This window comes from Trachinotus anak, unplaced genomic scaffold (genome assembly GCF_046630095.1).
Source record: "Trachinotus anak isolate AG129_WGS33_773 ecotype Australia unplaced genomic scaffold, CSIRO_AGI_Tana_v1 ptg000032l, whole genome shotgun sequence".
In the NCBI taxonomy this organism is placed as follows: domain Eukaryota; kingdom Metazoa; phylum Chordata; class Actinopteri; order Carangiformes; family Carangidae; genus Trachinotus; species Trachinotus anak.
Genome location: NW_027273883.1, coordinates 22,945,853 through 22,970,314, shown reverse-complemented (window position 1 = coordinate 22,970,314; position 24,462 = coordinate 22,945,853). Strand labels below are relative to the sequence as shown.

General features: G+C 41.8%; 1 protein-coding gene across 2 annotated transcripts; it reads left to right on the top strand.

The window, feature by feature from the left end:
• The first annotated feature begins 340 nt into the window (after positions 1-340).
• On the top strand, positions 341-23,801 carry ube3d (ubiquitin protein ligase E3D). 2 transcript variants are annotated; one of them, XM_071468459.1, is made up of 10 exons: positions 342-634; positions 3,899-4,110; positions 4,641-4,731; positions 6,393-6,615; positions 7,151-7,223; positions 7,303-7,381; positions 8,498-8,606; positions 9,695-9,861; positions 11,958-12,096; positions 23,266-23,801. In XM_071468459.1, exons 1-10 carry the CDS (start codon positions 543-545, stop codon positions 23,284-23,286), a joined length of 1,206 nt encoding a protein of 401 aa, XP_071324560.1. In that variant the 5' UTR covers positions 342-542; the 3' UTR covers positions 23,287-23,801. The 2 variants fall into 2 exon arrangements, with proteins under 2 accessions (XP_071324561.1, XP_071324560.1); XM_071468460.1 differs by lacking the exon at positions 11,958-12,096 and having other exon boundaries at positions 341-634.
• The last annotated feature ends 661 nt before the right edge of the window (positions 23,802-24,462 follow it).

The window sequence follows — 24,462 nt, the reverse complement described above, 5'->3', positions numbered from 1 at the left end:
TGTGCCAGAATATGAAAGAGAAACACACATCACAGACCATTCATGTGTATCTACAGTGTAATCCAGAAAAGGCTCTTTATCTGTAGACCTGTGTGGCAAAACCCAGAGTACCTGCCATCACATGATCACAGCAGAAGTATCTTTGATCACATTTCAATCAAATCAGAAACTTTTGTATCCCTGCTAAAACTCACACTACAGAATAAAATGTATTCAGTGTGGAGGTCAAGTGCCCACAGGCTACATTTATCAGGCTATCTCACTTGATGTCACCGTACAATGGCAGACGATGATCGTTAAACACTTTTATTTTGAAGTGCCTGGCCGGATGCTCCTCCTTATTATCACACACTTGACAGCGGTGCTGCGTGTCACGCTGCAGACGAGTACCAACCCCCGGACTCCACAAGCTAAATCAGACAAATATTGTCTTGTGTGTATTTCCCGCCGGGTGAGTGTGTTGTGTACAATCACCCAGCCGAGCCGAGTTTAGATTAGTGGGTGATCTCGTCCTAATTCCTCCTGAATATTTCGCCGACTGAATGGCAGGCGTGGAGAGGCCAGCCAAAACGCCTGGTGTTGGGGTCTTCTTGGAGCTGAGAGAAAAGCTTCAGAGTGGACTCCTCATTGTCGGGTAATTCTCTTTTATAGATGACTAGTGAAACAGTCACAGCGAGGTGACACTGTTGTATGTATCGGCAGGTTTACAGTGCAAGGTGTCCTGGCTAAACGCATGAGCTAAGTTAGCCCAGCTGTGCACCGATGCAGCTGGAAAACACGCTGAGATCATAGGGAGGCTGACTGCACGACGGAGGGTCTGTGGTCTCAGAGACACTATACAAACTGTAATGTTTGCACACAGTTGTTTAAAAGGTTAGATCTATAGATATAGATGTAGATAGATATAGTCGACTTTAATCGACTTTAAGATTAAGATGAAACACAGCTCGCAGTACTCTGTTTATGTCTCCAGAAAGCTGTGGTTTCTGTTTATTGGGTTAGGGTTAGGGTTAGTTATCTTAAAAAAACTGTGGAAAATTGTACCATGAAAATAGGTTTTGCGTATGATTTGATATGGAGTGTGTGTGTCAATGGTATCAAAGTAACAAGGTGCATTTCAAGTAGTGTACCGTCGAGGTACATACTTATACTTCCACGTCTGGAAATCGTACCTTTTTCTCCACTGACATTTATTTGAGACCCATATTTACTTTTCTGATTTCCAGATTTTACATAGAAAACAAAGATCAAGTTATAAAATATGATGCGTTATCATAGATTAAACTCTCCAACAGTATATTAAGTTGGTAATTACTACATATTTATACACCAGGAATAATGATCCTGAGAAATATAACACTGGTAGTGGCAATTCTGCATAATGTGTACTTTTATTTTGATACTTAAGTGATATTTTCTTGCTTATACTTAATTATTACTTAATTTTACTAGGTATACAGTAAACCCAGCAAAAACCGAGCTCACATAATAACCAGAAACTCATGGAGTCTACCCGGTGTCTCCTGGCTTCAGACAGCCTGCATATTATGTCATGAAAAAAGTTTATATTATTAAACATTAGTACTCATAATTTATATATTTTTTTGTTTTAATGCTAGTAGTGAACTTTTATTTGAAAAGATTTTTTAAATATACTATTACCTACTAAATAACTTGAGTGATGCCCTCAGACAATCATAGGTAGAGGCTGCCTCTGCTGAAAGTGGGTGTAGTACCACTACAACAACAGTAGATGGGGTTAAAGAGATTTGTCATGCAGTGAAATGAAGCGTGGTCCTTTTCACAATGCACTGAATTCACAGTGCACAGTTGGCTCTGTACCCGACTGCACAGTGGGAGAAATCTTATTCTTACGACATGTAACTGCATTTTCGACGACTAATATATGGCTGAAAGTTATGTCAGGAGTAGGGGAGCTAAAGTTAAACATTCTCACAGAAGGAAATGAAATAAAAACCACCAGGACTGCACAGGACTGTCAGCGTAAATAGAATCAAATCCGTTGATGTGCACCTCCATAACCACAGGAGCTGCTCAGTCTGCATCAAGTTTGTTTTCAGTTAAAACGGTGTTTCTCTCACCTGGTGGTCGTAATGAATTCAGTCGTTATTCAGCACCTCCTTCAGCTGGAACGGCATCATCCAGCAGGAGGTAGAGGTAGCATTTATGATTGTAGTGACATTAGTTATCATAGCTCTTTACTGGATTAAGCTCAGTTCTGCAGGGGGTAGTGGGACAGTCTCTGGCCTCTCACCGTTATATAATGCTGTCTCTACTCAGAATACCTGGCATAAGAAAAACCATGTTTTATTCCGCAAACAAGGATGGCACATTAATCACTGCACCGTATGAAACTGTAATTACTGATTCTCCTGAGTCCATGTGTTGTAGAGGAGGGACAGATGCATGAAATGACCCAGTCTCTTTAGTAGAAAGGTCATAATCAATAAGTCGATAGACAGAAAACAACTATTTTGATAACTGATGAATCACTTAAATAATTTTCTGGGCTAGAATGCGAAACGTTCACTGGTTACAGTTGCTTGTATCTAAGGCCTTATGTAATTAACGGAACATTTTTGGGACTATTTACTTTGAACTGTGGGAAATTGTGATGCACATTTTTCACTACTTTCCAACATTTAATGCACAAAACAAGAAAACTGGACGGGGCTCCTTTGACTTTGAATTGAAGATACCATATATCAACACCAAGGTCAACATTTAAGCGTTTTTAGACGTCCACATACTTACTGCCTGCTCTGTGTATACATTAGATACTTTCCTAGTGTGAACACACCACAAACTATCACCTGCTCAGAGCTGATGTGTGGTCTGGTGTTAACACACACCTCAAAGGTTAAAGCAGCCTGTATATAGACTGAGAGGGGACACACAAGGACACACAAGTCCACATTGCAGTCACTGCTGCTCATGACGCTTCCTGCTGTGAGCTCGTTTCATTAATTGAAAGTGAGTTAAATGAGTAAATATCTGAAATGTGCAAACAATGATTACGTGAAGGCATTAATGTAACCTGGCACATTCAATGATCCAGAAGTGGTTCCTATTGAGCAGAGGTGAGTCTGTGAGACATGAGTATGAAAGTTGTTCTGTGGTTATTGTATGTGAGCACAGAACTGAACGAGGTCTGATGGCTGTTTGTCTCCACCTCAGGGTATTAGTTCACTTGAGACAGACTGGTGACCAGCATGGACAGCCTCCTCACTGTCGATGCTGTCGACTTTGTGAAAACAGGTCTGACCGGAGGGAGATTTAACCAGCAGGTTTTCAGTCGTAAATCTTAAACATGCACAGACAACTCCTCAGAAAACACAAGTTATTGCACGAATTTATCGAAACAAAAGGAGAAAAATGTGGAGGAGACAGGAGCACCTGGAGTAAACCTACAGTGTTGAGCAAAGAGCATCTCAGACAACTGAAGTCCCCCCCCCCCCCCCCCCCCACCCCCCCCACCCCCCACCCCACCCCATCCAGTTGACCTTCATGCACCAGGACAAAGGGTAACCTGGGTGTGGGGCAGCACTTCAGCTCCCTGTATTCAGTTTACCGTAATACATAAGAAAGAAAAGCACCAAGTCATTACATTTGAAAAGCTGGGACCAGCAAATGTTTGGCATCTTTTCTTGCAAATGACTAAAATGATGAATCAGTTACCAGAATAGTTGCTGATCAATCTTTTCTTATTTGAACACTCAATTCATTGGCTCATTGTTGCAGCTTTACTCTAGCGCTAATGTGAAGCATTGGAGTGAAGGATGTTGTGAAATGATGGTGCTGTCATCCATAACTCTTGTGCATATCACTTTAAGCCTGTGTGTACGTGTAAAGCTTCTGCTCTTGTAACGCTCTCCAGCAAAGATGTAGCCAGAAGTCCTGCTGACGTGGCTGTGACAGGTGGCGATTCATCCCTCCACATCAGGACCCCGCGAGGCGAGCAGAGCCTGACTTTACCTGCAGGAGTCACCTTGGAGCAGGGATCCTGCATCCCAACACCTGCGGAAGGAGCCCGTGGAGAGGAGCTGCACTACAGAATGCGCATCAACGTTGCGCGAAGCTCAGATGAAGGTGATGAGTACAGAAACACATCCAGACACGTGGAATGTCCCTCTGCTTTGCTTAGACTCATCTGTGCCAAGACGAGATAGCTTTTACAGCTATTTAGGGCTTCTTGCTGTCTATTCTGAATTAATTGGACTGAGTCACTTGGTCATCTGAGACAGTGAAGGTGTAAATTTTACTCTGAGGATACTCGATGGCCCACAAGCAACTGATCATCAGAGTCATGAAAATACTCCCTTCAAGTTTTGAATTGATCTCATATCATCAGAAGTGCTCCCCAGAGTCATTGCATAATATCCCCAAACTCCATCTTTTGGCATTTCCTGAGATTTTTTTATGTGTCTCCCAGCGTGAGATGAGAGTTATAGCTAAGGACAGTCACTGACAAATCCAATCAAAATCAGATTGATGGCCTGCTCCCTAGCCAAGCCACCTTCACCACCCACTATTTTATTGATTTTGTGCTCTGTAGTACAAGGTTACCACCCTTTCACCAAATCCGCCTCATTTATTTGTTTGCCTTTGGCTCTCCACAGACGCTTATGACAGCGTGATGGAGACGCTCCGGGCAAAAGAGACTTATTGCTTCTCCTGCCAGGGCTGCATGACCAGGCTGCTGGAGGACAGGTGAGGAGCAGACGGACGGCGGGAACAGCATAGGTGGAAATGGGTTTTTATTTACACCCTCCTCTGCAGGAAGAGGAGCAAGTGTTTATTGATGGTGTGACCCAGCGCTAGAAGTGATAGTCTGAGAGAGAGCGAGAGAAATTGATGGATGGAGCCGGAGCCGGAGTCCACAGTTGTCAGCCCGACTGGTTAGAGCTATAGAGTGTGTGTGACGTAAGGGTCTGCGCTACCCATTAAGAAACAATTGCGTGGTTAGGTGGTTCAGCTGGACAGCGGTGTTATTGCCTTCAGCTTGTAGCTTCCTCTGGTTAGCAATGCTGAAAATTGCAATAGCGGCATTACCTCGACTCCTGCCCTCTGGCTATGTTTCTCAGCAATAACCCACTAAAAGTTGTCCAGAAATTTATTTTTTGCTTTTCAGTGGGGTCCAGGAAAGGTAGAAGTGTCAGGTGTGCTCACAACCAGGTGAAAAGTTAGATTTTCATGATGCCTCATTATGTTTTGTAACAACATTTTGTTGCTGCTCTGAGGTGACTACAACCATCACAAGGAGCCCTCTCCATATTTTCTTTGTGCTGCCTGAAACCTACTCTCAGTTTGCAGTTTATTAGGGACACTTGGCTAAAACAAATGCAGTCTAATACAAAAGTCCTTCAAAAAAATCTTGAAGGTGATAATGTTCAGGTTGTGTGAAACTGTTTTCGAGAGGAGTTCATTCAACTTTATGATCATTTCAGAGGCTGCAGTTTCTGGTGCTGTTGAAGTGTTTTACCTTATATGGACAGGTCAGGTGTTTCCGTTATTTTGTCCACCACATTCAATCAATGATAGTAGGATACATAACACAATTACACCCCTCTGTACACACAGCCTTCACAGTGATCATACAGCTGCATCAACACCTCCCTGCACAACACAAAGTCAACTTTATAACCTTCATTAAGGAGGATTTATTGCAGGACTGTTGTATTAGCCTGCATTAGTTATAGCTAGGTGTTTCTAACAGGCGTCCAGCTGAGTGTAGTAAGTGCTTCACTGGAATGACTAACAACAAGTGTTGTATTAAAGCTGCACTATAACCATGGCTCAACAGCAACATGTGAATCGAAAGGGTTTTTGTAGTGATGATCCCAGAGAAATTGATCCTCCAGCTCTGGAGTTCCTCCATTTCTAATGAGACTTTAGCATCTTTTAGCCCTTTTGTTTTTGGTTCATTTCCAGCAGCAGGAAGCTCTGATTAACTAACCGTACACCACCCTCCCAGCATGAAACAGCGGAAAGACAAAGTTAACAACTGGCTGGTGAAGCACAGTGGAGATTTTAGAAACTGAATCTCAGGAGTGAGAGGAAACCAAATCAGAACACGACTTCACATGAGGGATGATGTTTCTTCATAATTGCTGTGTCTAAAAATGTGACTGCTTGTTAACACTTTAATCATATCAACTTTATTACAAATCTGTTACATGTTTACTTTCAGTCTACAAAATGCATTTTAAGGAAACACTGAAAACATATCACCTGTGGATGATTTGGATAGCTTAGATAACAGTTCCCACTGCACCCAGAACCAATTAAAGCAATTTCAACATGGACTGTTAAGGAAAGAAAACCTGTAACTGCTTTTTTTGGGTTTTTTTTTTTGTTTGTTTCCTCTTCAGAGTGTTTAAGCGAGTTCTCCCTCTCCCTAATGGCAACTGGAACGCCATCGTGGACGACTGGTGTTGCCACCCAGATCCGTTTGCTAACAAGAAGTTGCTGCCCAGAGCAGAGGATTGTTTACTGGGCGACACCTTCCTCCTTCTACCCAGAGATGACAGTTGTGATCAGACTCTCACAGAGGAAGTGAGCCCTGTAGGCGCAGAGGACAGTCAAGACCCAAAGGTGAGGGACGTGCAAAGGAAAGCGATGATTTGTTGCTTTAGCATTTCAAGCAAAAAAAAAATGCATCTGAATAAAAGTGAAAGGATTAAAGTAATAAAACTCAATTAAAACTACTTAGAGGCTGCAGGGCCAGAAGAAGTGGAGGAAGAACTAAATGGTCAATAAAAGATTTTGTAATAAAACATAAAATTGGATTTATAGTGTATCCTAACATATACTCACCCACACAGACACTCAGTCCTCAGGCAGCTGCATCAGTGAAGTCAAACTCCAGCTCTATGTAGACGAGGACTGAGCTCCCTGTTTTTCTATTAGTCACTCTCTGTACGGGTGGCACTGTGCATGACTGAAACCGAGAGAAATAGAAAAAGAGGCAAGATAGAAGAGCGGAAGAATAAGTGACAATGTGCCTACCTTATACATCTTTCTGTCCTCCTCCTCTGTTTTCCGCCCTCATTACAGTGGCTATTGAAAAGTTCAAAATGGTTGTGTACTGTGGTGATTGTTTCCTGGTTCTTACCTTTGTTTCCCACAGAAACCCTGCCGCCGACACACTCTCATCTCCTGTAAAAGCTGCTCTTCAGTGCTGGGAGAGGCTGTTGCTCCAGGTACACGTCATTCATATAGATTTTCATAACATTGTCAGTTGTGTGTAAAGTATGAACTTTTCTCCGTTGTGTTTTACAGGGACTCTGAAACTGTACATCACACAGGTGGTGGTGGAGGCCGCAGTGGGAGACAGAAAGCCAGAAGCTTCACTTAACAGGCAGGTTTTAATCCGGACTCGTAGTGGTGGTGATGAGGAAGCTGTAGCTGTTAGACCGAGCTGTTTCATAGGGAAATAAATAAAGAGTGGCTGTTATATGCCGGAGATGCAGGAGAGAGAATAATTCACGCTCAGCCTTTCTGGGTTAATCATTGTGACTGTTGTCATATATTTTTGTCCTTCACAATAAAATCAGTGCAGGGACTATAAATCAGTTCTAGTTCATTTGTGTGTCAGTCTCACCCAATATCTGACACACCACTGATTGGATTTCGCTGAAACTTTGGGGAGTGACGCATATCGCCACCGTGTTCAGGCTTTTTCAAAAATAATTACGCCATTACAGTTTCAGTTCTGAATTAAACATTTTAATAACCACATCTCACACTGTGCAACTTTGAATAATTTAAACATTATGCACAAGCATCAGTGTCTTACTATGTTTGATTGTTTTGTGGACTGACAGAAAAGGGACTCAGTTCTTCATTTGAAAGAGGACTCAGTTCTCTTTATGGCTCACTTCAGCTCTGATGGGGCCCCAGTCCTCTCACTGCTCACACTATAGTTTCCTCTAGAGCTCTCAGACCTTTACTGCTTTGACTTATAGGTAGCCTTTACTTTGAACAAGGTGGCTGCTGATTCACATGTATTATCCACATCCCTGTGGTATTTGGTTAAATTAGTATTTTTGTATTACTTATCGGCTTAAATTATTAATACATACACAATTCACATATTTATATATATCACGCTACCTGTCTACAGCAGAGCTAAAATACAATGGCAAAAAGCAAAGTGAACCTGGGGCTCTCTGTGTTCACAATGCACAGGTTAAGCGAACCACAACATGGACTTGAAGCTTCAGAGGGGTCTGAGTTTATTTGGAGTGTGTGAAAACTCCGGCCTTCCACTTCACTGTACTTAGATTCAATGACTAACTGTATTATTTGACTTAACATAGCATTTTTGAAATTAGTCCATGTACATGTCATCATGCCAAAAGTCACTGATCCTTCCCTTCTGTTTTACTGTGACCAAGAAGATGAAATGACTGACGGTTAATATGCTCTATGCAGACAAAATTTGTATCTGACTGAACATGTCTCTTTGGGACAGATCTGTCTTCCTGGAGGGGACAATAGCCGCAAGGCTGTTGGAGCTGTCGAACTCACTGAGCACCTTCCACTTCTCTGTCCAAACTCCTGATGGAAAAGCCTTCTTATTGGTGAGAGCGAGCCGGCATAATCAGACAAGCTGCAATGATTTAGTAAAAATAGACCACTCACTTATTTGAGAAACAGGGAGTGATATGGCAGGTTCTTCAAGCATCATAAAAAGCTGATTGACTGTGATTCGTTAGAGTTGTTGAGCCTGCTGCCAGGCTTCTAGCTTCTTTATAATCAGCTACTCGTGAATTACTGCAAGTGGCTCTCTGCAAAACAACAGTAACACAAGACTGCAATACGAAGAGACTGCAGTTGTACGGTACATTAATATTTTGAGCACTATAGTGAGGACAGAAATGTTGACTTTAGTGTTTGACTAACGTGTATTCCAGCACTGATGAAGCTGGCAGATGATATTCTGTGCTGATGTGTTTCACTCTGACCATTTCATGCAGTCTGCGTTTTTGGGTTTAAACTGAACTGAACATTAAAACTCTGTTCTTCAGTTAATATATATAATGAAAGACCCTCCGTCATATCAGAGGTGGAGGACATTGGATTTACTAGACCCACAGAAACCACAGCTGTATGAGAAAATGAATAATAACTGAAAAATCAACCATTTTTTTCATAGTAATATTTCTTCTTGTCTGACCCTGTTCAATTCAGTTCAGTCTTATTTGCATGGCACCAAATCATAACATTATTATAACATACATTATCTCTCAGCACTCTACAGGATAAATATTATTATTATAATACAATATCATAGAGAGAAGCCCAGCAGTTCTCACATTATTAATGCATAATGTGTAGAAACCGGACTCGCACATTTGATGGTGACAAAATAAGGAAATGATGATGAAACACTGAAAATATTTTATGTTTTATATGTTATATGGGCTATGCAGGCATCTGGAACATGCAAATATTTTTTTATGATATTGGGACAAATCCTTTATTAAAGTAACAAACCAATGTTAAACCGAGCAGAACATGAGGGTGAATAGAAGCCAAAGTATCGCTCTGAGCACAGGAAGCACGAGTGGATACCTAGAGTTCATGTGATGGAGTGTGTTTCCTTGCCCATGTGATGTCGAGCATGTGCATCTCAAGTGTTAAATGACCTGTCTGCTCCGTCCTGCAGCTCTGGCTGCTGAACAGCGACTCCATCATAGCGTCAGTCCCAGAGATGTGTGTCGGGGGTGAGAGGTCCGCGAGCTCTCCTGCTCTTCACAGTCCATCACCCAGAGCTGCCAGAGCCCTGAAACTCCTCTACGTGGTCTGCTCTGACACAGGCATCCTGCAGAGAGAGTAAGTGAGGACACTTACCGTATCCTCCACAGCTCCAGTCCTCCAGGCCCCCCCCCCCCCCCCTTGTTTTCCTCTTCTTAATCTTATCCTTTCATCTTTCCCACGCACCTTCTCAATCACAGCCTGTCTCAGCTCACGGCGAGGGATGAAAGACTACTTTGTTGGTGAACAGATTTTGGTTCCTAATAGAACACTTTGCTCTGCTCAGACATAATTGTCTGTTATTTTGCAAATGAGATTGCTATCAGAGGCGTTTATCATCTCAAAGTTGTCCGTTGCATAAGCCACGCTCGTGTTTGTTGCGCATACAGGGGGTGTTGTTTTGACTGGAGCGAGCCTCTGTGTACCTTGCTGTGCTGCATTAGAGAGGTGTAGGTGGATGTGCTGCATGTGGTTCTCCATGCTCAGTTCAGCTGCACCCCACTGGAAGAGCCTTCCACTCTCATTATTTTCAACTGAATCAGGACTCAGCGATTTTCCCTCCTCCTCCTCCTCTTCCTCCTCTTCCTCCTCTTCCTCCCTGCAGCCACATAAGAGTGAAGGCAGAACTGGGAAGTTTTGTTGTTCCGACCATTTTGACAAGCCCACCGGCTGACTGCTGGAGAAGGGGTAATTAGAGGCAAAACTCACATGAAAGGAGGAAGCCTTGTCTTCTCAGTCAAAGCAGTAAGAGTCCGTTTAAGTGACATGATAAACCGTATGAGCTGAGTGATGCCCGGGAAACTTTCATACTGCAGAGTGTGAAATAGCTGATACAATATTACCCATTGCTAGAAATAAAATAAAAACATCTTTTGCTGTCGATGTCTAGTGGACAAGTGATGTAAAGGTGACACTCCTTCTAAACTAAATCTCAAACCCATCTTTGATATATCTGTGATGCGCTTTCTTGTTACTTTTCTGCCGACATGCAGGCAAATATCAGCACATCTGCAACAAGCAAACATCTGCAGATATATCGTCCCAGCTAATGAATCACTCTGCATTCCTTTATTACTTCCTGTTCAGTGTTTAAACCGACAATAAACTTGATCCCCTGATTCCTCATCAGTTACAAAACAGGCCTCACATTAGAGTCTCTTTTTTTTTCTCCTTCACCTATTTCTGACATTTCTCTGAAGCTAAATGCCGGTGTTACTCGCACTTCCATTTCCCCCTACATAATTTACCATTCATCCTTCATCAGTCATCTCTGACATTTTTAAATTAAATGTTATGCCTGGGGAGCTGAACTCCCAGGACGATGGCCCTCTTATTCGAGATACAGTCGGTTACAGTCGACTGCTGCTGGGTGGGGGGTGGGGGGGGTTTCAGTACTTGTTGTTAAAACTGCCAATAATTGGCTAGAGAATCAGTGAGCCAATGCCTAAGTGGATTACGCTTGTCACTAATGGCAGTGACTTGATTATGAGTTGAGTAAAAGTCTGGAGCAATGGGAAACAGAAGGCCTCATAGGTTTGAAGATGGAGTCTAATGGGAATTATATAGGCAGCTCTTTTTTTCCATAGATTTAATTCTGATATATGATTAATCAAATTCAGCCGTAGATGTACAAATAATTAAGATGTAGATGAGTTTAAGTTAATATTGGATTTACCAAATAAACAGCTTAAGCTGATAAGACCCTCTGTGTTGATAGCAAATTTTCCATGCTTTACTAAAGCCATAGTGTTTGCTCAATATGATGTCTTAAGTAGAACTGCCAAAACTTTGAGAAGACTTTTCCCTCTCAGGAACTGCACAGATGGCTAAATGTCACCCAAACAAACTGGATCAGCACCACTCGCTGACAGAGCATCAATCTTTCTTCTCTCAGACATTCTTCCTCTTCTCCTTCCAGTCGCCTCTCCTTTTCCGTCCCACACACACCGTCACGGGCACAGATTGATGTCGCACACTCGCCATCAGTCAACTTGTATCACACGTGACCCTAGTTATCCAGTTCAGTCTACACTTTAAAACTACTGAATTAACACGGCGGGGCGAATGCTCCAACGTGGGATTCACATCAGCGATTTCTGGGCATCGTCTTGATTGTATAATGATGTGGCAGTCGCCATAAATCACTCCCACTCTGTGTACGTGTGTGTTTTCAGCATTGTAAATAGCTGGGAGGTCAATGCCATCGGACATCCCGTGGTGCTGCCGCTGAAGGTGTGTGAGGAGCTGCTGCGAGTGATAGATGACAGCAACTCTGCACTCCCTGCGTCCATGCGTTGCATGAGGTCCTATGAGGTGAGATCGTTACTTTGCACTGTAAAGGACAACACATGATGACTGTGGCATCTTGATTCTTGGCATGTACATTTATTTATTTTTTTTTGATATTTCTAAAATGCTTATGCCCCGATACAAGCAGAGAGACGCTGAAAGTCGTCTAATCTTCTTCATCTTGTGCATTAGCAGCACAACGGTAACACTTTTAGCCAACAGCGATCACTTATTTCACATACTTCCTGCTTACAGCACCTCGCTTTTCCATTATTCACTAGTGCTTGACAGTGTTTTTATGCGCCCTTAATTAATTTCATGATTCAGAGCTTTCACTTACCAGCTTCGCTTTAGGGATTATGTGGGTCAAATGTAAGGTTTTGCTTTTGTCAGCCTAACTCCCCCTTCTATACACCTGTGATTGGAGAAAATGTGTATATTTAGCCCGAGTTGCCGAGGAAAAACCCTTTGACTAGAAAATAGGAGGTGTTAACTTTGCTGACACCTCTATTCTCCTTGCCGTTTTAAACATAGTGACAGGGGTAATTAGCACCATTATCCTCCACTTCCTGCTCAGAAAGTTTAGGACTTTCAGTGGCTGCCACTGCTACTGCTTTAAAAGTTTCGCATCTGCTAAAATGTACCAGAGCTGACATGATGTTCAGTGAGCGAATCTTGGAGCAGAAAATCCGCTGTTGTACGTAATGTGAAGCTGCTTTATGTCAGCCGAGAAAAGATTTCCTAAATTTACACTGGAGAAGGAATACTTAATAAGACGAAAAGATATCATATTAGAGACGTAAGGGGACCATCTTAAAGTGATAGCTCAGGTTATTAGTTATCTATAGTCAGTCTATCACCTGCAGTAGATTCAAATCAGCAAGCTCCCAGTTTGTAGAGGCAGCCAGGAGCACCGGCACAGAAGCTGAGTGATGTGCTGCTGTGGACGGCGACATCCACAGAAATGTGTTTTAGCCACAGAAAAAACTAATATCAGTTTAAGTGTATGATATATTCAGATTATTTTCACCACTTTATATTTCCCTTTGCTTAGCTCTTTCTGACTCAAACAGCTGATATGCGGAGTAACACAGTTAGCACTGTAGTTGAGCTTGTGTACAGTAATTGTCGTTCAGTGGTTCACAAAATGTAGTTCCAAAAGAAAGGGCTGTTTGTGTTTGGCTAAAACATGTTTTTGTGGATGTCCACGTCCAAAGCAGCACATCACTCAGCTTCTGTGCCAGTACTGACGGCTTCTTCTCTAAACTGGGAGCACGCTGATGCGAATACACTGCAGGTAATCCACTGTGTATAGATAAGTTCCTCTCACAACCCCACATCAAATAACCTGAACTATCCCTTTAAGGATGTGTATCGGCTCCAGTCCGGACATATTTTGATGTATCAGCTAAAATAACGCAGATCCTTTCGTTAGCTGATAGGTTGTCACCAAGAAATGAGCCTGCATTTATTCACCTCTCTCTAATGTACAGAGCCCATTGATTAGAAAATACCATTTCAAGTGGAAAATATGCCGCCATTATCGTGTACAGTGTACAGCTGAATGCAGCAGCAGGAGGAAATGCAGCATCAGTAACTTAGGTGGACGGGGTGGGGGGGGGTTAGTCAGTTCTACCAAGGATGAGCCACTACTTTGATAATGATGCATTAATGTTTGAAACGACTGCACAGAGCACCTGTAACTTTACATACTGCAGCAAAAACACATGCTGCCATGCAGCTGAAGCAGCACCTGGCCTGTGGGAAGGGGCAGTGTGTTTGTAATTGTTCTTAGCATACAGCGAGGGAAAGTCCAAGCTTGTGACTAAAGAGCACATAATTGTGGTATAGTCTCACAACGATTACTGACAAGCAGACTGTCTAAACTCATACAATGTTAAAGTGGTCGGTAACTGGCGGTCCACCGGCCAGAACTGGCCAAAACAGCAGTAATATCTGGCCTGCCAGATTATTTTGATAATCTGTTTTTTTTTTTTATTTTACAATATTGAACTGACAGTCTCACAATAAAGTGTAGCTAATGTTGAAACAAAGAATCTCCTCCCACCTGAAGATGATTATACTTTTATCCACATTGAGAGTGAATGACAGACACAACCCTGTCACATCAGAAGCAGCACAGCACCTGGTTCTACAATAGATCTCTGTCACAGCAGTAACAGTTACCCAGGAATCACTTCCTCTTTAGCAATTTCGTTAACAAAACAAAAGTGCAAGAACATTTGGGTTTTTTTTCTGCAATTCTATAGTTCAAACAAGCTTTTAGCTTTTATAATGAAAAGTTCTGACAGGAAGTTCTGTCCCTTGCTGGATCGACCCCTGAAATAGTGGACATATGATGTGATATCAAAAAATAACACCAGTTCAATGAATCAGTCAAACGTATATATGTGACTGTGGCCACACAATAAAGTAAGTTTAATTTGCATTTTTATCAATCAGTTTCTTAAAATTAGCATTTGATTATGTTCTGGTCACCATGTGACAGGTTGGGAAAAAATTGGCCCGAGGCCAAAGTTACTTGCCGACCCCTACTGTACTTTTACTACATTACCACTACATTTTACTTTCTGTGATCTGTCTCTTAGGAATAACAAAGTTTCAAAGTTGATGTTCAGCAGTATGCCCCCTTAGAGGAAGTAGAGTCTGTAATAGAGCGCTCACCTCCACCAGATTGCTATTCTAATTGTTTCACCTGCAGTACACTCCTGTCTTGCTCTAAGGCTATTGCGCCTCCTAAAGCTCTCTATAGTTTCACTCTCACTCCACAAACCCTCAGGATGACAAACTAATGAAAATCAGATCTTTTTCATCTTCCTTCTCCTACATTGTGAACATTGTGGTCCAATGATAAGCAGTATTGTTGTTTTCTGAGATAACAACATGAGGCGGGGGGGAGAAATTAGGCTATGTTGAAATGGAGAAGGCTACAGATAGAGCGACCCAGACACAGGACACAGTATCTGTCTGGTGGTTACAGCAGTAAAAAGAGTGTGATAAACTGACACACTCGAACACTTCCTGATAGTGGGAGCGTGGTTGTGATATAGGCGGCAGAGGACGGGAAGGTAATGTGATCACAGAGCCATCTAGAGTTACCGGAGATGGTCTGAGAGCGTCTGAGAGTCCACCGTTAAAAAAACACTCCGGCACCCGGTGTCAGAAGGGGAAGGACCAGCATGCAGCGGGATGGCGGACTGGAAGCGTATAATGATCTGAAGGGTTACATCTGCCGGAGACAATGAGATGAAGATATGTGAGAGGAATGGAACAAAGAGGGAGGGTGTTGTGGGCTGTAGTTGTCATACGGTCGGCTCAAGTGAGCAAAAGCCCTCCTGAGAAAACACAATTGCTTCCACCTCATTTAAAGGAGAACTGCACATTACGTTTGTTAAATATTGTGTCTATAAAGGATATGATAACATTTAACTTCACTGCTGCACATTAGGGAAAGCAATCCAAGTGGTCATGTGCAGGATTGAATAAATGTAAATCAATTATTTGGTAAAGTCGCTCCAGTCAGGATCACCAATCACCGATCGCTGGAGGTGAAACCTTCTGTTAACTTGTAGCATTATTTATTTATTTAACTATTATTAACAACATTGTATAGTAAGTATTAACCCGCTCAGGCCTAAGACAATTTCAGTTCATCTGGTCACCTTGCATAATAATTCTCGTATAACCTCAATGCTGTAATGCATTAATGCAATAATAGTATATATCTCTAAATACCCGCCACACACACATGCCAAAAGCCTCTGATTGGTCCACAGACTCAACCCAAAGCATCATGGGTTCGCTAGTAGATGTCAAACAACCATGTTGACCACAACAATCAATGATAAATCATCACAGGACAAAACAGTGAGGTTCATAGCTGCAAAACAAAGCTCTTGAACAGCACAATGCTACAGGAATTCCCAAGATTAGCCATCGTTTGGTGTCATATACGACATCGTCATCGTCAAGGGTTTTAACATTAATAGATGAGGAAGTATCATGAATTGACAACTGTTTATCTATTAGAACTGACTGACTGGTGAAGTGAGGCTATTTTAGCTGCGCTTTGCTTCATTGTTACATGAGTTGTGCGTCATCTTATCAGTTCTTCTGATTGGCCTTTACAGCAACCACCAATCAAAGTCTTTAGAACAGATATCAGCTGATAATGACTGGTGGATCAGAGCACCCTTATTATTTGGAGCAGATAATGAATAGTGAAATCAAAGTACACCCACACAGGTATTTTCGCATATTCTGGCTGATTAGATCTCTGTTCAGGTTGAAGTAAAGTGGAGCTATGCTGAGAGAAACTCCATGTACTAATACAACTTTTCCCAGGCAGACTTTGTGACATGTAACTAAATTTAGAGCCTGTTCCTGGGCCGTGGTATCGTGCATGCCTCCTCACTGGCGTACTGCTTACGGGGACACTTAATGGAACTGAACCATCGCTGATGTTATTAATTACACCTGTGCTTCTCATGCTATGACAAGTCCAAATGTCTGATGTGAAAAAGGCCCATTGGAGTGATGAAGGTGTAAATTGTCCCACTCTAACAGATGTAACCATCAGGAGAATGAGGAGGATGTCGTCGGCCTGTGCATGCCACCACTATCCTGAGAGAGTCGTTCTAATCAGGCAAAAGTGAAAACACCTGTGGTGGACCCAAATCTCAACAAAGCATCGTGTGGACCGACGCATCAAGCTTGTTGATTTTTGATTCTGATTCGTTCTGACTCATTCATGAGGCGGTTTTCAAACAGAGGAGAAACGAAGAGCAAACATACTAAAAGGAAAGAGCCATCCAAGCCACCCACATGCATGTTTGACTACGTGCAGCCTGCAGAAGCATATTTCCAGCTCCTTTGTATTCATCAAACTTGTGTAAGCTTGCAGTCTAAAAGTCTGCAGCGACTTCCATCATAGATGATTCGGTTGACTGTAGGATTCATCTGACATCTGACGGCTCATGTGAGCAACACAGAGAATTTATTGTTGTTACACAAGTGTAAATAACAACATTAACAATAGTTTGTTTCCTTTAGAGTGTCTCAGCAGTCTATTTCAGCTTGCACAATCGTTTTGGCTGGACTGGCCAATGGTCTGACATTTGTAGCAACTTGGTGTTGTGACTGTTTTTCAAGAAAGCACCTAGTGACAAATCCAGCAACTTTTTGGTGGCAGAGAGGCGGAGCAAGAGTTTGTTACCCACACAGAGGCTGTGTGCTGTGTGAGAGACAAAATAAGAAAGAGATTCTGTCACCAACTTTCTCTGTGAGTGATCATTTTACAAGTAAATAGCAGCACAGCAGCAGCTTGGAAATGGCTTGCAAGCATGCAGCATGTATTCTGAATGGGCCATGTTTCAGAAACATAAAAGCATGTAAATGAGAACAGCTTTATCAGGAACTTCTGTGAATTAAACGACTGTATATTTGAGCACAGAGAGTTGGACAGAAGCAAACAGATAAAGGCCTGAAACTGTCTGATGCCAGACAGTTTACAAAGCATCGACGTCATTAATTGATGTCATTAATTAGCACCTTATGTCATTTAGCAACATTTAGCAACGTTTCCAGCATGCTTTAGCAAGGTTCCCACATGTCCTGGAAAACCTTGAAAACCTGAAAAACAGGTGAGCAGTGCAGTCATTGAAAACACAGGGAGAATGAGAGAAAAAGTAATATGTCCTGGAAAATATTGTGTTGTCCTGGAAAGTTACTAAAGCATTCTCCTGTTTTCGGGCTAAGTTATGTTGACGTTCAAATAGTAGGCTAGTTTATAGACAACAGTAATTTCAGTGAAAAGTGAGTCAGGTTATAAATTTAGAATAATGATAATGATACATTTTGGTTCAGTTGCTGAAGATGACAAAGTAGTTAGTGATCAATTTTACATCATTTCATAATTAATGAAGTATGTAAGAGATAATTTCATGCATAAGTATAGACTGCACTTATTTTACTTCCATCATTAACTTTATTAGTCACACCTGTGCTTGTTCTGCTGTCAAAATGTCTGTCATGGAAAACTCCAGAAAATAGAGTCTCATCAAATGGCTCATACACTTTTTTGCAGGTAGTTGTGTTGAATTGTGTGTGTGTTTCGGTTTAATTTCAGTCCCTGGGACTAGATCAAAGCCTGCACCATAACTCAGCCTGTTATTATGCTGCATGTGGAATGTCTAGTGTTGTCTGGGCCGCTGTGTTTCCCGCCCTCCATCCCTGGGCCTGCCAGCGTAATGGGGTGTAAAGTAGTTCCAGCTCTAAGTGTCACTCTTGAGCCCGAGAACAGACAACACCCCCCCCCCCCCCCCCCCCACCCCCCACCCCCCCGCCTCATTAATCTCCTCCTCACTCCCACAGAGACGACATGTAGGTTAGACAGGAACTGATCCAAAAACTGATCCAGCGTTTTACAATGAAGAACTGAGGAGATCTATGGAACATTCTGCAGTCCGCACAGCATCGCAGCACCAGGAGCGACTGAACTTTGTCTAAACAAATTACTTCCCCCAAGATGCTCACGTCACAATTAATTGCACGTGGAACAATGAATGAGAAGGGGAATTCAACAGCAGAGCTGGTGGTCTGTGATGCGTTTCTGTGTTAGTGTTGTATTCTTTTATCCAAAAAAAGCAGGGTTTTAATGGCACGTCAGTGTTGTGTGATGATTTGGTTCAGTTATACTTTTAGTGTATGAGTGATTAATACAACATTGGTTTTGTATGGGATGTCCTGAGCCTAAAGTTGTTGTGACATTTGTAGAATACAAGTGTATTAATGTATAAAGAAGTGTTGTTTTTTTTGTCAGATGTACCCCCACATGTCCATCTGATGAGCTCAGTTACTCCTTCACCGGCGCAAGTTGTCCTGTCCCAGATGTGTTCATTTCTCCCTGATTTTAAAGTGGATGTTAAAGTGATAGTTGGGGTTATTTGATGTGGGGTTGTGTGAGGTCCTTATACATAGTCAGTTTATTATCTGCAGTAGTTTCAGATCGGTGCCCTCTCAGAGAAGCAGCTTGGAGTACCAGAACAGAAGTGATGTCCCGCTGTGGACAGGGACATCTGCAAAACTGTGTTTACCTTTAAAAAAAAAATACAGACTAAAAAAGCCAATATCAGCTCAGAATACTATAGTTCAGTTGCTGAGAAAATGTGGGTCTAAATTAAAAGGCTGTTTGACAGTAAGATAAAGCAGTGAAAATATTTATGGCTTTTTTTTCAGTGGACATTTTCTAAAGTGGCTAAAACACTTTTTTTGCGGATGGCACCATCTACAACAGTACATCACTCAGTGATGTACTGTACCTGGTACTCGGCACAGAAGCTGCCAGCGTCTTATTCAAAATAAGACGGTGGCAATCGAAAAAACTGCTGACTATGTACTATGTAAGTACCTCACACAGCCCCATGTCAAACAACCTGAGCTATCACTTTAGGTAGCACCAGGAAAAACTGGATATTGTTACAAAAAAATGTTTTCTTCAGTTGGATTATGTTTGGCCAAGTTTGTGTCCCTACCACTACTTAGAGTGGAAACTGGGCTTCCAACTGTTTAACCATAACCAACTGTTAATCCTCTATTTGCTAATTATTTAAACCAGTTATCCATTACTTTTCGCTCGCTATTTCAACTTCTACACTAGCTTGATAAGTAGTTTTTATGCACTGGGAACACATGGCTTTAAGGAGTTATAACTAACTCAGGTTGGGGGGAGGTATGTACACTGAACAGTCAGCCTATTGTAGCTGGTAGTTTATCACCTCTGCCAAGGAGGTTATGTTTTTAGCCCATGTCTGTTTGTTTGTTTGACGGCAGGATTACGCAAAATGTGTCCAATTTGCAAACTGGGTGGTGGGATGGAGCAGGGGGCAGGGATGGACCCATTAAATTTTGGTGTGGATTTGGTTGAAGGGGTGGTTCCAGGAATTTTTATCACATTCCTAAACATTGGGAGATTTTTTGCCATTTTCTCAGGAAATAATGTTTTGATCTTGATCAAGCTGGAAAAGCTGAGATCTATGACTTTGTAAAATTTGGTCTTGATCTCACTGAACTGTGTAGGATGCTTTGGCCTTGGCAGAGATATACACTCTAGGTACTGAGTTCCATTCTAGTTGAATGAGGTTTCTTTTTTTTACCCCTTAGTCCTCCCTTAAAGGAGCTATTTGTAAGTTTTGCTATTGCTACATAGCCGGCGTTAGCATCAACAGCTGTTTACTTACCTGTCTAGAGGAAACGCTGTGATTCAGCATCGGTCTTTACTCCTTTACTGAACTTACGAGCAGTGAAAAGCAACGCCATTGCTAAGTTTTGTCTCTGTCACGTCTTTTCTTCTACTGACGTTAGCACGCTAACCAGCTAGCCCCAGCACATCTCGTCACTTTCCAATAATGACTCACTGTAGCCTCCAGTCTGCCCTGAAGACATAGCTCTGCTCAGGGGGAGTATTTTAACCTCTTGTATCATAAAGACAACAATGACGACAATCACTTCAAATAGCCCCTTTATGTTAAGCACAGTGAAATAAGCTTTATGGTTCTCATTAATCATGTGTGCCCTCAACAACTATGAAATATAATTCAGGCTAACAGACAGCCTCTGGATTTAATCTGTAGCAGTAACAGAAAGTGTTGAATTGTCAACATCTTAAAGGCAGTAATCAGTTCACGTGTCCCTGATTCAGAACCAATTGTTGTAGTTCCTGTTTTTTTTTATTTGGATCATGTCCTCAGGGCGAGGTGGACACATGCCTGAGGATGATAATAGAATGCATCATTATATAGGTCAGTGGCTTTGTTCATTTTGCCAGGACTGTATCCTTGTCTGTCTCTTGTATCTGCTTGAACTGCAAGACACATTTTGAGTTTAATATTCTGTGGAGCGACAGCAACATGCTTCTTTCGTCATGTTCTATTTTTCCACACCTCTCTGTGCCTCTCTGTTCATGTGTGAAGAAATATGCTTTGTGCAGCTTTGCCAAATTTGGAGTGTTATGATAACAGAGTCCCTGGCACCCAGCATCAAAGAGTGTTGTTTGTTCAACAGACTTCCTTACACCAGCCTCTTGTCATTGTCTCAGTACCGTTAATAACCAGACATTAGCCCCTGTCCTGTAAAGTCCCTACAACTAAAGAGCTGTTGTGTAGAGATGAAAATAAAACTACTAAAGGCAATCTATTGCTACAGCCAGATGTATTAGTCTCAAGGCTTTGCAGTGATATTTTATATTTCTTTGTGCTAAAGCTCAAATGAATTCCAGTGAGATCAAAGACTTTTATCACCCTTAAGCATATTATCATCAAGTGTTCTGGGCAGACCTACTACCAGCACCGCTGCCAGTTTAAGAGCCTTCATGTAATTTTAACACTGTTATATACAAACTATCTGAGAACCTTTTTTTCTGTGGCTTCCCATCGTATAAACAGTTGAGTCCAAAAAAAGAAAACTCACCAGGAGCAAGTAGGAAGTAGTGAGTCTTCTGATCATACGTTTTCTTGTTTCCGTGAGTCCTCGTTTTAGCCAGGCCTTCAGTCAGCTGGTATGGAGCTTGGAGTTCACGGGTGATGTTGCACAGTAGAGGAAACACCACTTGAAGTCCAAAATTAGCTGCGCTGTTAACTCACCTTCACATTTGTTTCTTTTCTTTGAGGTGGACATCTAAAGAATGTCCAGCAGGGTCCAAACGATCCTGGGGATCCCTTTAAAAGAGCAGTATGGGGTTTTTCCTCTTTCTTTATTGGTTCATTAGCAAGTATAGGGTTGCATATATCAGTTAATCAATTAACATTTGATAGGAAATAGGAAAAAAAACAAAAAATGCCCATCACTGCTTCCCATAGCTCAAAGTTGAATTTCTTGTTTTGTCCGTCCACCTGTCCAAAATCCAGTGATTTCATTTAATCACTCATCATGTTGTAGCTTCTATTATTTTCGTTTGCAACAGAATATCCCACCTTCAGTTCGTACACATACAGATTAATGTGTCAGTATAACAGCTTTTATTTCAAGTGGGCGGGGCTCAGAGGAAGGTGATGGGCTCCAATCAATGTGAAGTGTGGTGGGGTGTTTGCTTAGCTGGGATTTTGAGTGTCAAACTCTTGTAATTAAATATCTAAACAATATTTAATATTGTTAAAATAAATATCTAACAAATGACTACAAATGTTTTGTTCTTGTTTTTTCCTGAACTTTAAATTTGACTGTAGCTTTTATGGTGATGAATGTTTAACATTATAAAGAAAAACTTGAGATTTCAGATAAAGTTTTCAGGGGCTTTAAGCAAGAACTTTTCCTGTCTTTTGACTCAGGTTTCAACATTCACACTCTGAGCCTGTCAAATGCAGCTATTGTTCTAGTGTCAGCAACTGTGCAGCTCCACAGGAGCTTTGGGTTTTATACCTTGCTCAATGGCAGCTTGTCATGACATGAGAGAGGAGAGCAATACCTCAGTTTTGCTCTTTAATTCCCCCAGCTCCAACCAGCAACCCTCTAACCACAAGCCAGTTTCTTTCCTCCATCGAGATCCCCAGTGCGCTGGTTCCTCATCACTCTGTCCTCTTAGTCTGGGTCTCAGAGTCGTTTCAGCAGCAGCTCCCCTCTACTTGCCGTTTGTTATCATTTGTATGAATTACCATTGATGCGCGTGAGTAGTGAGCAGACATTGGCATGGGAACGCAGAAGACGGAGCCTTGAGTGAGGCAAATGCCCTCATCCATCATCCCAATATAGAGCCCTCAGCGGAGCACAGCCATTGTCTGCAGCAGGCAAACACCCAGGAATAGCAGATGGAGGAAGAGGGAGAGAGAGGGGAGGGGGGAGCCAGAGCTGAGCTGATTTATTTTCTGGGCTTTGTTTATCTGAATGTGTGTTTTTGAACTTGATTAAAACTCTACCACCTGTGGTTTTGTTTTTTTTGTTTTTTTGTTGTTGTTGTTTGAAGACGTAATTGCAGATAATGTGTTGCTGTGCCGATCAGCAGACCATAGAGATCCGGTACATCTGTGCTTTGGGCAGCAAAAATCCTCACTGTAAAGTACAAACTGGAGTTTTGGGGAAAAAAAGAACTATTTTTATTCTAATTTATTCTATTCTCTTCTCATGTGTCACAAGTGTCCACATAGATTTTAACTGTCCTCAACTTTTGCCTGTTGTTTTTAGGTGGCGTACCTGAGACTCTAAGGTCAAAGGTCAGAAGCCAGGGGGTCATGATTCCACTCATCTCTCTTGGGAGAGGATTCAAAAGGACACCTGAAAGAACAACCTCTAACCTGCGCCGGTTTCCAGTAAAGTATGAGAATGGAGATTGCGACAGAAGGAAATGCAGCAAGCGTTGAATTCCTTGCTGAGTACGTGTAGCTGTGGTTTCTGGCTGCATCCGACAACTTCTTTGGAAGCGCATCATTACCTGCAAACAGATTCAAGTTGACACAGGTTGTTGCCAGGCTGCTTAATATTAACACATATCCAGTAAATGCAAAACTGGAAGACGATGACAACATCAAAACAGTTTTTCATTGAATAGATAGTTAAATCTCTTTGGAGTTGTTATATAATTTTTAATGCTAATGTTAATTATGATTACACCAAAGTGTGTCATAATGGTTGTAAAGCCTGTGCTGGTAAAGTGTTAGTCCATTTCAAAACTCAATTTTGTATTTTTATTACCATTCTCAACAAAAGCAGATTAAACTGTTTTATTTTTGAAAGTACCATCTCTACCTGTCTTTTTTTTTACCTACTGGAGAGCGTGGCTTGTTGATATGTGGAACATTGTTCTTGAGTTGGCTCTTGATGAAAGCTTATTATAGAGGTACTTCAGCCCCAGGGTACATCAGTGCATCCTCCACTTGAGTGTAATTACAGCTTGTGGAGCTAGGTGATTTTTGTCTTGTTGTGGGTTTATTTGGGAGTGTGTGTCAATGATTGATGGTATTTATGTAACGTGCATGGTAGCAGGAATCACTGTGAACCGGTCTGAAAATTCTTCTACTTCTTCTGTAGAGCCACCATAACATAAACACTTTTGCTTCCAGGTAAAATGTCTCTTAGCTGTTGAATGGAATGCCATGACATTTGCAGGACATTCATGGTCCTCAGAGGTTTAATCCTATTCATTTAGGTGATCGCCTGACTCTTCATCTAGTGCCACCATTTCTCTGGCACATTTTCCCCAAATTTTCCTCCCTTTTCTTGAGAATGAATTTCATAACTTTAATTCCCTAAATCCTCAGCTTAATAACTCGAGCAATACTAGAAGGTCAAATTTTCACTTTGTACTTAAATACTTAAGGGTCCCATATTTTACAGTTTTCTGGACTTTTATTTGAGGTTTTGATATCCCTATGATTTATTTGG